This window comes from Aulonocara sp. 'chitande type north' Nkhata Bay, linkage group LG4 (genome assembly GCF_057382095.1).
Source record: "Aulonocara sp. 'chitande type north' Nkhata Bay isolate Kocher_YH1m ecotype deep benthic linkage group LG4, A_spYH_male_GT1.1, whole genome shotgun sequence".
Classification (NCBI taxonomy): domain Eukaryota; kingdom Metazoa; phylum Chordata; class Actinopteri; order Cichliformes; family Cichlidae; genus Aulonocara; species Aulonocara sp. 'chitande type north' Nkhata Bay.
In genome coordinates this window covers 27593458-27606735 of record NC_141347.1, presented here as the reverse complement: position 1 = coordinate 27606735, position 13278 = coordinate 27593458, and the positions used below count along the sequence as shown (strand labels likewise).

At 42.1% G+C, this 13278-nt stretch overlaps 1 protein-coding gene across 1 annotated transcript in view; it reads right to left on the bottom strand.

The window, feature by feature from the left end:
* pde4a (phosphodiesterase 4A, cAMP-specific) overlaps positions 1 to 8211 on the bottom strand; it is a 48763-nt gene extending 40552 nt beyond the window's left edge. The window contains exon 1 of the mRNA XM_086289581.1: positions 6930 to 8211. Within this exon, the coding sequence (XP_086145707.1) occupies positions 6930 to 7225 (296 nt within the window). The 5' untranslated portion in view covers positions 7226 to 8211. The remainder of the gene's footprint in view (positions 1 to 6929) is intronic.
* Between the last annotated feature and the right edge of the window lie 5067 nt (positions 8212 to 13278).

Below are 13278 nucleotides of genomic sequence, written 5' to 3'. Positions count from 1 at the left end.
ATTTCACCTTGAAAAAATTGTACGTTTTATATTTAACTACTACCCAAAAACACTCAAATATGTTTTAAAAACTTGATCATTCTTTGAGACTACTGTTAGAAATTATAAAGAAATAATTAGTGGTGGGTGTTTTTTTTTTTGTCAAGTGTCATTCCTGCAGGGGACGACCTAATCAGAGCAATCTTTGTAATCGCCTATTTCCAAGGTGCACATAGAAGAACATCGATATTAAAGCCTTAGTAACACTTGAGTCATGGATCTGGATTATTCTTCTGAATCTGATTTGAATGAGGTGATAGATTTTGTGTATCAGTTACTGTTGCACCTCCTCCCTATGCATGTGGCGTGTGTGGAGTGATGAGGTTGAATCAGCCTTACAATATAAAGAGATGCGATTCATTTCCTTTTTATCTCTTTTTCTCTTTTTATAAAATCTCAAAGACTATTCAAGTTTTTTAAGTACATTTGCTACTTTTTTACTTGATAATTTGTAGCTATAATATTACCACCATCACCACCCACCTCGGCTGTCTAAATTAGCACACTATGAAAGATTTTTACTGGCATATTTAGCAAGCTCTCATGCTGTTATATTTTTCATAGCAACTGGATATTATTTACTGTTGTTTTCAGCATTTTTCCCATCAAGCTCACACAGTAATAGTACTGCTGAGTCAGACTGGGAATGGGCAAAAAACAATCTATTTCCTGCTGTATTTCTGTCCCAGGCGCTCTATATCTGTCAATAATAATAATGATATACAGTCAACACCTACGAGTATGATTTATGCCGTAAACAGAATAAAAAATGAGAGTCTGAACAAAGCGTTGGTTGTATTTGTTGCCTTAGTGTACAAGTCTGTGACACGTTAAGCCAGCATTAAAGCCATCTGTTACTCTAAACACGTATGACAGTCTTCCGTAGTCATCCATATAGCTGAAACTGAGCCAGTAGTTTTGGGCGGGAGCTCTGTCCTGGGGCACGAGGCCTGGAAGCGATATTTCAGATGAGATGTTGGCATCAGCGGGCAGCTGAACACAAGCGTGAGCATCCCCCCCGACGAGTGCGGCCTCTAGGTGCACACCTTCATCTGCTCCAGCCGTAATTTGCTGTGAGTTCTTAATTTAAACTCGGCACTCTTTGAGCATTCCTGACATGCCTCACATTAGTCCGACACGGTGCTCTGCTCAACAGGTGGCTACGGTTTTGTGCGCTCTGCTTCACTGAACGCGTGCTGCGCTGACACGCCGCTGACAGAGGGGTTGTCAGACTCACTCATTCAGACAGCTCTGCACTGAGACAGCAGCCTAAAGCGCTTTTCAAGGGGGTTGCCCCCTTTGCGACATCATCAGAGACCGCCAGCTGATTCTGATTGATGGTGTATCACCTGCTTGAGCACCACATGGACACAATATTCTTATTCGTCGCTCTATCTTATAGGGAATCTCACACACGGGCATCATGTTGCCGTTTTCTATCAAGCTGAACTGTTTGCTGAGAGGTGAAAGACTAGCACTTATTGTGAAATGGAATACGCTGGACATTTTGACATTTAAATACTCCCAAGTCTCAGCAATAAAGACCTTTTTCTTGGTATGAAGTGGGCGATTTGATTACACTAAAAGGTTTTTCCTTTTAGTTCCCCTTAGTGCCTTTGGGCTCGAAGAATAAATTACTATTACTACTAAAAAAGAAACGCTTTATTTATTTATTTTGTATCAGACGAAAACTAAATCCAAGGAAATGGGTGATTGTAAATCCATACAGGAAGCTTTACAGAGTACTGTGTGTATTTTAATCTCACAGCATGATTAGGATGCTGTTTTTCCCAACTTCTCTTTGATGCAAAGGCTGTTTGAACTCCTTTTTTTTAGTGGCAGCTGATTTCCAGCCATGTGATGAAGGTGTTTGTGTCTGCCATGCCCTTGAAGTCTGTGATTTTTCAAGAAGCGACTGGAGCATGAAGAACTAAAAATCACATCAGTATAAAAACCTCGTTTTATGGGGAAGAATATAGGAAGAGATGAGGCGCTGCACACTGTTGGCGGTGGGCAGTTCATTTCACTGCCAGGATGTGAAGGTTTGAGATTCAGATATGGCTTTGAGGAGGTGGGGGGGTGAAATAAGAGATTTATGATAGTGTGCTTAATGCTGCTGTAAGCAAGAAGAAGGCTATCAGAAAGCATCTTGACGCTACTGGGAACCAGCGAGACGGGCCACACAATGGAAAGACAAAGCAGAGAGCAGAAATAGAGATGGAATCAATACTCTCCATTTACTCTGAGGTGAAAGGAAGCACTGAGAGGATAGGGGATCAAAAAGAGAGACATGCAGCAATCAAAGACTGTTATTTTAATGGACAAAAGACTGATTCAAGCAGTATAATTAGATAAGAAAAGGAAAAAAATAGCCATTATGAGGCTTATCATCATCATAGTGGGCATGTTGAAAGAGGTAAAAGAAAGTATTGCATAATCAACTGTGTCAGAAAGTTCCAAAAAGGCGATTTAATGAGCATGAGCGTGAAAAGGAATAGGGACTAAGGGGCTGTTACAGACTAAATGTAAGCAGCTGCAGCAAACACGGAGATAATCGTGGATAACAGGTGGACTTGTTGTGCAACTTGGATTTTTGATGCCGATGCTCACTTTGTTTCCTCTTACTGGGATCTCTGCCCATCCGCACTTGTTAAAAAGCACACACACACACACACACACACACACACACAAAAACAACAAATGACTGGTGTATCACAACTCTGAGAAGATTCAGTGTGAAATCAATTAAAATGCAAAGACGCCAAGGTTTCCAGTCGATTCTTGAAGCTTAGCTGACGCCACTAAACGTGGTTACAGGAGGCCCGAGTGTCTGTGGGAGAGTCTGCAGGCAAACAAAGCGACGAGCAGAGAACAAACACAAAGAGGGACCTTGAATGAGGGGACCTATACATTCCCTTTGAGCAGACATCTGTTCGGTGTCATTGCTGAGGAAGGTTTTACCTGGGGTATCCGCCTGAGCCAACTAAAGCACAGTGAGCACGGTTCCAGTCCGTGTACTGCCTCCAGATACTAATTAATGCTGAGAGCAGCGAGAAAGCACGATGTATTCACAGAAGAGCGCAATCTGTAGCCTAAACAGATGCTTGCACTACCTAAATGAGATAAGAGGTCTATTACTTAACGCTATTAAAACGCTTTTGGTGGGGAAGTTCCTGAATGCTCTCTGTATGAGACTTGGATCTCCTGTGTTAGAAATGCAAATGTATGATCAACAGCAAAATACTGCTGTTGTGGTAATTAACTGGAGCTGTACCTCATTATGAGCTAAATTATTATGGCAGCCGGCCAGTCACGCAGGGAAAAGAGCAGCTACAGCTTACAAATCAGCACTAGATCCCTCGGTTGGAGGGAGGAGGGGGGAAGGGGGGGGTGTAAAGAATGCATATGTGGTAGGTGAGGAAGTGAGCAAGCCTTTGGTTTGAAATTGTCGCAGAGGTTGCTGTGATCAAACTTCAATCTGAAGCCCTCAGTTCTTCAGCTGAGATGCATTAATATTCCCTTTTTCACCTTTTGAACATACAAGTCATGATGCATATCCAGCGGGATCTGCTACGTACTGACAAATTATACAGTCGAGCCCATCAAGTGCCTTAGGCTTTGCCTTTTTTGGGTAAATGAAATCTATTCTACAAATGCACAAAACAAGTAACCATAGCAACTGAATTGCGGGAAGAGCTGTTACTCGTTCAGTGTCAGTCATTCATTTCATGTCGGAACTTCCCAGAGCGCATTGGGCATGGGACCTGATGGCTGATACGTTCATATTAACGTCCTCTGACAAAAGGCATGACAAGGTGGTTGAACAAAAGACATCGGGGAAATGCAGAGGAGGCAGACTGACACTCTTTGGGGGGGAAGCTGATTGCCACTAAGACTGCCATTTTGTAGGATAGAAGTAGAAAAGCTGCAGACTGGGATTCTTCAAACAGTTATGCAAAATCCCTTTTGTGTATCCCCCATCCGCTAGACTGGCGACTGTTGGGAGTGCTTTTTTATCAATAGTGAGGGTTTCTATTACAGTTCCCTGAACCCTGTCCAAAACAATTTCACCAGAAGCTCTCAGGCTCATTGATCTCTTGAAACCTCCTCCAGATGAGGCGCTGACCGACTCCTTAAGGTCTTCCACCGGGTCAGTCAGCACGCAACAAATCAAAGACCAATTATTCTTCCACTCTTCTGGAAAAAGAATCCTTATCTGGTACAGTTGGTCTTATTGTGTTTGCACAAAGCTAAAAACATTGAATTCGCATACATTAAAACTTAGAACCATCTAACCTGTCACCGATTCATGTTTGCTAAATTTGCGATGCCTTCAGAACATTTAAATCTAAGCAGATTTTAGGCTCTAACTGTTGGTCACTTCCTTGCCATATGATGGGGCTTGGAGCAGGGGCCTCAAATATACAGCGAGCAAGAGCCGGTCCAATCCGCCTCACTGGATGGCTATATTAAGTGTGAAAATTACAGGGGGGAGGGGGTCTAATTTGTTGCTGTATTTTGCTGCAAGGCACATTGTGTTGCAAGTCCCAAAGAAAGGATCAGATCATGAGAGTGATTGTCCAAAATGTCATTTAATCTTAGCAAGAGGTCAGATTTACAGCCTTCCTATTTCTCCTGGCCTTCTACTGAGACATATTGTGAAAATATACTTAGTTATCTCAGACTGTTCACCTTCTGATTTGTGAATGGATGGCTCCTTAAATGAGAGCTTGTTTAAAATGTACTTTGAGGAAAATTTCCAGACATCTGCATGTAAATAAGAGCATTCAGAGTGGTGAAAGCAGATGTGCATGAAGCTGCCTTCCATAGGCCACACTCAATGCAAGTTAGCCTTGAGCGAAAGAGCACAGCGCTGCTGGATCAACATAGATGTTTATAAATACAGTGAAGCGATGAGGCATCTGCTTGAAGCATCCATTATGTGGACATAAGCAAAGAGGCAGAATTTACAGTCGCTGCAGTATGTGAAAATAATAAAAATAGCTCCAGCACAGTGGAAATACCTCTGACCTCCCATTGATGTGAAAAGAGGTAAAACAAGGCCTGTTGGAAACCATATGGGCTACAGGTCAGACACTAACCTGTGCACAGCCCACACATAAATACCTCCACACACATTTCACCACCATCCGTGACACACAACATTCAACTAGCAGCCTCCATTCCTCCGTGCACCCTCCTTCCTGACCAGTGTGTAGCACAAACACCCACTGATCGCACACATCACTTTACGAATGTGCTAAGGAACATACACGCACACATGAACACGCACACACAGTTGGAGCCAGTTCCGTGTGCCCTCAAAACTGAGCTTGTTGGAATCGAATTATCTCTCTTTCTCTACCCTCTCATGGTTTACCGCCCACAGAAGGAGAAGGGCAGGCAGAGTCAGTCCCAATGCACTAAAGATTGGACTGCCTCAGAGCATGTCCTGGGGACTAAAATACAAATCAGTCCTTCCTCCAGTCAGCTGGAGTTGGCCTTTCTCCCAGGGGCCTGCCGGGAAGGCCGTCTGTGGCATTGAAAAGAAAAAAACTGGAAAGACAACGAGTAAAAGAAAAAAAATGCTAGACCCCCACATTTCCATTGGGACCCACCACACAGCCATCAATGTGTCATCAGTGTGACAATCCTCTTGTTTAATGTGGTAGAGGCATGTTTGTGCTTCATGAGTGCATGGGAAAAGTTTAGGAGGATAATAAGGCAGTTCTAAGCAGTCCAACATGTAAACTAACGCCTTGACTTGGAGGAACATCAGGGGACTTCAGGTCATACTGAGAAAAGAAGGGAAGAGGGAGCAAACTAAAAACCAGCATAAGCACGAAAGCCCTCGTCTTTCTCTCCATGACAATCACTCTTTCACAGACAAGAATAAAAAAGAAAAAGAGTCACAACCAAGACTTTACTGCCTATGTTACCAGGCAGTAAATTATTTGCTGTTATAAGTTAAAAAAAAGGCGACAACACTGGACAAAACATCCTTATGCTGCACTCTCAGTGTCTCCTTAAGAGGATAAATGGAGCGTTTGTTGAGTGAGGACAAAGTAATCGTATCATAATCATGCAGTTCCACGACTCACTTAATGAAATGCCTTTAATCAAATATGTTTGATTAACATCCGTTGCTTAATTTGATTTAAGTGCTAGTGCAGTTTAGGTGTGCTGTGTCCTCTCGTTATGAGGCAGTGAATTTTTTACTGTCATGTCTGATCACAGAGCAGCAGTGTGTGCCAGCTAGATGCTTCCTGAAGCCATCTGTGTGACATTTCTGTGACACAAGTCCAGGTAACACTGCATCTTATTTTTTAGCCCACCAATTCACCACAAAAAGAGGGTCAAAGGTCAGGGAGACCTACATTTGAATTTAGAGACTGTCTTGATAAGGAGTTCATCAGCAGGGCACTTTTTTTTTTTTTGCTCCAACGCCCACCTAGCCCCAAACCGCCCTCTGAGAACAAACTGATGCAGTCCCGGAGTGCGCACGCCGGCGATATCTCTGTCTTGCACGCACGAACGCACACACCAGACCTTTGATGCCATTAAAACCACCGAGCTTCATGTTACTTATCAACTAGTATGCTGACGCTCTTAACATTGTTAAGGTGCTCCTGCGTTTCGAGTGGGCGGCCTGGTTTGCGCTTCATACCCATCTGACAGAGTCTATCCAAAGACGCATAACGCATCTGTACCGAAAACCCACGCGTCCCGCCTCTCGATAGAAAGCGCTTCATATCAGTTAACCCTTCAGGCGCACTGCGTTATTACGCACTCATTAAAATGCCCCCACCCCTCCCCCGTTTACGCATATGCCTTGTGGGCTGTCATGGGCTATTATTGGGATGTTTGGAATGCATCTCTTTCTCGCCTACCGTTTGTTCCCGACACAATTTCCGATGGATGTGTTTGTGGTCCCGTGGAAGGAGGATGGCCAGGACATCCGAGACTTTTTCAGTCCCGGTCTGTCGCTCGTATCCACGGCGTCGGAGCGCTCCATGTGCCGGTGGTGATGCCGGTCTGTGTCGGAGTACCCCCGGTGTTTGATTTTGATCGGGGTCCGGGGTTGCCTCCAAAGATGCTGCGGAGGTTTCAGAGTCGCCTGTCCTTCCCGGGGAACCGGGAGCGACAGGGACAGGCTCTTCTTCGAACATGGTGGTGGTTCCATCATAGTGCAACAAAAAAAAAAAAAGGAAAAAAAAAGAAAAAAAATCTTTTTAACTTCTTGATTAAATAATATGGCTGTATTCGCTTATTTCAAGCACAAAACAAAACATGTCATGTCCCTCTCTGCCATTTGATCTCTGAGAGAACAAACCAAAGTGACCAAGTCCAGCGCAGCACCGGTCTCTATGCTGCTTTCTGAATAACATCAAAAAACTGCCACAGTGGTAACCTGACAAGTCATCCAAAAATCAATAATCTCATTGTTCTCGGTGGAGATCAGTTTTAGTTTATCCCCAAATCTCCAGTCTTCCGTGATCCTCACCAGTTCGGGGTTTTGGTGATGAGACACCGGTCCTCCTGCTTCTCCTGAAGTTTGACGCCTCATCGCCCATGGCGCACAACCAGATGACTGTATTTATTTTAGAGAATTTATTGCTTTTTATTAGCCACTTATTGCAGAGACACACAGATCGCCGGCGCTGGCTCTCACCGCTTTCTTTCTCTGTCTCTCGCACTCTCTCTCTCTCTTTCTGTGTGTGGTATTATTGCTGTCCGTATGTTTTTTCAGCAGAGCTCAAATTTCCAAGCAATTTCCATTAAAGTACTCAGTCTATCGTGGTTCGTGTAGAGCTACAGCATCTCTGTGCGTACACCAAGCGCAGAAGTCTTCAGCAATTCCTCGGTGGAGATATTTTTCTTCTTCTTCTTCTTCTTCTTCTTCTTTTTAACTAAAAGGCTTAACAGGACTCAGAAGCTTATCTTTAATAGATCAGGATGCTGAAGAAAGGTTGGACATATCCAAAAGGCATAAGCGATCCTTTGCTGTCCAGATTTTCTCTGCTTCAGTTTTTCTTTCTTTCTTTTTTGTTTCTTTTTTCAGTCAGAATGCATCGTAAAAGGAGAGAATTCATAGTTGCGGTGGTTCAGTCATCCTGTGCAGTGTGGGCCATTATCTCCCCATCCTCATATTTGCTGGAGTTCGACGGCAAACACTGGCTTCACCACAGCACTCTCTCTCTTCTCTTTCTCTTTCTCTCCCCCCCTCCCTCTGTTCTGGTCCATCCAGTCTCTATATGGTGGATGGGTGGTTGCTCTCCTCAGTGAGCACTGTCAGCACTGGGGGGGATTTAAACCATTTATTTGCACATCCATTATGCTTTGCCCCCTGTCTGCTCACTTGGCATTTCCGTGAGAGAAAACAAAAGCAACAAATTGGCCAAATCATGTCAGCTGAGAAAGAGTCTTATAACATCTGATATGCCATCTAAAACACCACTCTTTATCATTTTTACCTATCTGAGGCTGATAGTTGTTGCTTTGAGTTACCATCTCAAGCTTGAGGAGTACGTGTTCATGTCCAGACATCACTGAGAGCTTGGAGCTGTCCCCATAGAGCTCTTGCGTACAGTCTGTTGGGTTATTTTTAGAGAAGAAACAAAAGTAAAGACTATCTTGTTGCTCTGGAAAATGGAGAAGGCGCTCACGTTAAAGGGTAAAAGGTTTTATTCCCATCAGAGCTGCCACTGATAATGGTAATGTATAACACTATCCATAAAAGCAAGAGACAAGCGCTTTTTGGGAAAATCTGCTGACCTCCATCAATCGAAGATCAATATTTATACCAGTGTATGTAAGCAGTGCATTTAAATGCAAAATCTGATTCCACATTTGATAAGTTGGTTATTATAGAGCTGCAGGTGCTATTGATTTGAGTAGAAATAAAATGAACATGCTCTAAAGGATTACACGGCTCATCTTCTTCCTTACAGTAATTCATGCAAATTCAATTTCAGGGCAGCCACTGTTTAGTGTTTATGTAACATACTATAAAAAATTGCCCTGTACACTGTAAAACATTATTCAGTCATTGGAAATGTCTCTTTTTGTTCAGTTTAAAATAAATAATTTGTAGCACTAAAAAGTCTTTTTGTAGTTTGGAGAAAATAGACAGGAAGAGAACCTGCTGTTGCATATTTAGCGAGGCTCATCGTGACCTTTCACCTTTCTATATACTGTATCTGACCTCTAAAGTACCATATGAGCCTGTACTTAGCTGACATCTTCTGACAGGAGCTTTTTATTTGTTCCCGAGGTGCAGCCGCTAACTAGAGGTGACGTTTGCAATCATAGCCCCGAAGCTATGGATCGAGCTGCCTGAGGAAATCAGGTCAGCAGAGTCAGTGACCTCTTTTAAATCTCTTTTAATGATATACAGTTATCGGACAGGCTTTCCTGATTTAAAATGAATTATTGATCAGATGTTCCTTTTTCCAACCTCAATGCTTTATTAATTGTATATTGTCTTTGCTTTGCTAACTATTATTTTGTTTGTGTATCAAGTAATTTTAGATAGCTGCTCTCTTATATATTTTATACCATTGTTTAATGTTTATTTTCATTGTAAGGACAATGCTAACCTGGATTCACATTGGTGAAATTAGCAATTTATGCCATTTCAATTTTATGTCTTTTTTCTGTCTATTGGAGTGGCTGCAACAGGAAAATTACCATATTTAAGTCTGATATGTAAGTGTTGTTTGCAGATAGTTTCAAAAACAGAGAGATTTGCCAACACAATCAGCTAAGCAGGTTTCTCCTCTGTATGTGTCCAAATCTTCTCGGACTTGCTTTTCTAACACATCTAATCACTGTTTGACTTAAAGGTGACGTGTTCTGCTCATTTTCAGCTCCATATTTTTATTCTTGCATTCTGCCAGAGTATCTCTGTGTGACTCATAGTTCAAAATAGTCCTATTTTGTCTTTTAATGGGCCTTGGAGAAGCCTGTCATTTCTTCCACAGTTTAAAACAAACTGTTTTAGCTCCCTTACCCATCCCTTTAATCCATATTTTTTCTCATTGGCTGTCTCTGCAGACAGAAGGTTTGAGCTGCAGGTGGGTGGGGCTTCTTTTGCTCACAACCAGATCCATGTGCCTGAGGTGGGCCTGTTAGGGATGCCCGCTCTTTGATATACAGAGCCAAGAGCAGAAACTGCAAAATTACCTGAAACTGAGCACTTAGAACAGTTTGACGTCTGAGCTTTTGGTTCACAGGCGGTTATTTGAACACGCGCCGATCTCATTATTTGAAACTTTGGCCATGATTGATATGGGCTTTCACCAGTGCAACAGCACTATATATCTTACAGAAATCAGGAAAGAGCACTGTCAGGTAACTCTTTCATGCATATTTAAAGTCGAGGGGAATACAAACAAGAATGTAACTACCAAATAAGGACAGACGTGATGTTTACTGCAAATCATGTGATTCGTCATGTAGTTGATTAGGCCGACTGGTTAGTTGACTTTTACGCTTGTTGAAGTGATTGTGAATAAATCTTACATTTACACGGGGCGATGTCGTCTCTAGTATTATTGCCTGGTATTGTTCAATGTTACTTTGACATACGCTATTGAACTGTAATCAAATACCCCTTGATTACAGGTATCAGGCATCTGAGCTGAACTGTAATCAAGTCCCTGCAGTGGCCTGCGCAGTGTTTAGCTCGGTGGCAGTAAAGTGCATTTTTGGCGTCTGCACATGTGTCAGACGCTTGTCCTCTCTGTATTGGAGATGCGTGTTTCTTTTTAAATCACTTTTCCATTTTTTAGATATAAAATTCAAGCTAAGCTTCACGCTTGTGATGCTGCTCTTTCACAGGAACCACTTGTTATAAAAATCAGACAGTTCTGTTCCCCTTAGATATTTCCTATTAGTGATGCAGACCACCAGGAAGCATTCGTGCAGGCTGGAATTTGCGCTTCAGCTGACCCTGAAGGGCCTCCAGATTCCCCAAATAGAGCTGTGGGATGCTGCTGGGATCTGGGCTGCTCTGCTTGTTGCCACGACCCTGACACAGATAAGAAGCTATTAAAAAAATAGATGAATGTTTGGAAGCATTTGCAAGCTTCTAAAAAGGTGCAGCTGCTCCTTTTTGTCTGCCAATGAAGTCTGAATGCTCCCAGGAGTCTCTGAAGGGTTATGGAGAGTCTTGGTGGAGGTCTTCTGCTATTCTGCCCACACCTGTTGTCCTCCCTGTGAGCATGAGAGGAGACGATCAATACTGGGGATTTGATAGTCGCTAAGAATCACCTAAACATCCAGTTTTCCCTCTGAAACGTTCTCCCATTCTCCCCAAAAAGCAATCCAACCTCTTTAATATGCTGAAAAAGGCATCAGGAGCAGATTTCCAATAAACACAGCTTTTTCATCATTTTCTATCTCCTGCTCTCTCACCTTCTCACAGTTAATCTAAACTGTTGTAAAGTCACTACACATAAATCTTGTGGTTTTTGTAGAACAAGTGCACGGCCATAAAAAGAACCACCAAACCAGCAATTTTGCTTTCGGTAACGAGCATCTCAGCCTCACAGGGCAGCCAGCAGAGGAATAGACTTCTAGTCTAGTTTCTGTCTATACTGTAATTACCGGCTTTAGAAATAGACTGACACTCTAAGGAGTTGTTTTCCTCTTATACACGTGCCTCTTCACTCTCCCTTTCTGCCTCGACCTAAATATAATCATTATTTTTTTACTTATGTTTCAGCGCATGTAGGAAAAAACATGTAGCATTTTCTTGTGGCATAATATCACTTTGAGCTATGATATTAAACTTCAATATATTGCAGGTAAACAGACAGAACAGGGATACAGTCCATAGTATGAGAAATGAATCACAGATAACATTCGATGGCACTGATTAAACACTGATTAAAGCTGTTTCAGAAGCTCTGACTGAAGTGACTGAAAGGGTGCAGATGTAAGAAATATCGAGAAATATTGATATCTAAGAATTTGTCACATGCTCAAATGGTTAGTTAGATATTTATGCAGTCTCACAAGCCGTTAAACCTGAATCTCACCACCAACTTTTTATATTCTTTATTAAAAGAGACATTTCTCCCCCAAATCAAATGTATGTACTTCAGTTCTGGCCTGTAATGTTATTTAATTATTTATTTTTGGTGTGTCTTACTCAGTTTTTCTTCAAAGTAAAGCAACCAAATGACACTTACCTCGCGATGCTCAAAGTGAGCGCAGCAATAATGTCTTTCCAGAAATCATGACCCAGTTACTCAAAATTCTGCAAACCTTGTCGTAAGCACTTGGTTTTGGAACTATTTTTTCTCCTCTCGAAAGAAGTTGAAGGGTGGACAATTAATACTGACATGCAGTCACAAGCGGCCTTTTGTCTTGGGTAGACGGACGATTTCTAATGTGGGGTTAAATCTTTGGCGAGTGTAGTCCAATAAAGAGAAAAGGGTTCCTGCATGACACACTCACAATAAGGTTTGTGGATTTCTTTTGGAGTAACTGGGTCATGATTTCTGAGATGAGACACTGCTGCTGAGTTTTTCGAATACACGGTACAGTGCAAAAATGTTGTGCCACCCCTGATTTCTTTATATTTTGCTAGGAAATGGGAAAGAGGTACAGCTGTTGTAGAGCTATCTTGCAATTTCTTTAACTAGTCTTCGGGAATAGTTCTCCAGGCTTCTGAAGGACATTCAAAGTCAATGTCAACTTTATTTATATAGCACAGTTAAATGAGTGGCTGTTGAACAAAGTGCTGTACATCTAAAATAATCTATTTAAAGCTCTTCTTTTAATGTTGACTGCCTTTAGTTCTGTTCTCTGTCAAAAGGATCCCACACTGCTTCAGTGATGTTAAGATTTAGTGAAGGCCAATCAATGACTAAACATGTTCCATTGTGTGTTTTTCTCTCCAGGTATGCTTTTACTGCATTGACAGTGTGTTTGGGATCATTGTCCTGCTGAAAAATGAAGCCACTGATGCTTTTAAGATGATATTGTGTGGTGCATCAAAATCTGATGGTAGATAACAATAATTTAAATATTGCCATCAATTTTGATTAAACAAAACCCCCAAAACCACTGGCTGAAATGTAGCACTAAGCCGTGACAGAGTCTTCACCATGTTTTTCTCATGACCTCCTGGCGACAGTTGTAGTTGGATAAACTAAAGGACTCAGGTCCTGAGTCATTTGCTGGATTTTTCTACTTCTTAAGGACATGGCTTTCATTTGTTTTTCATCT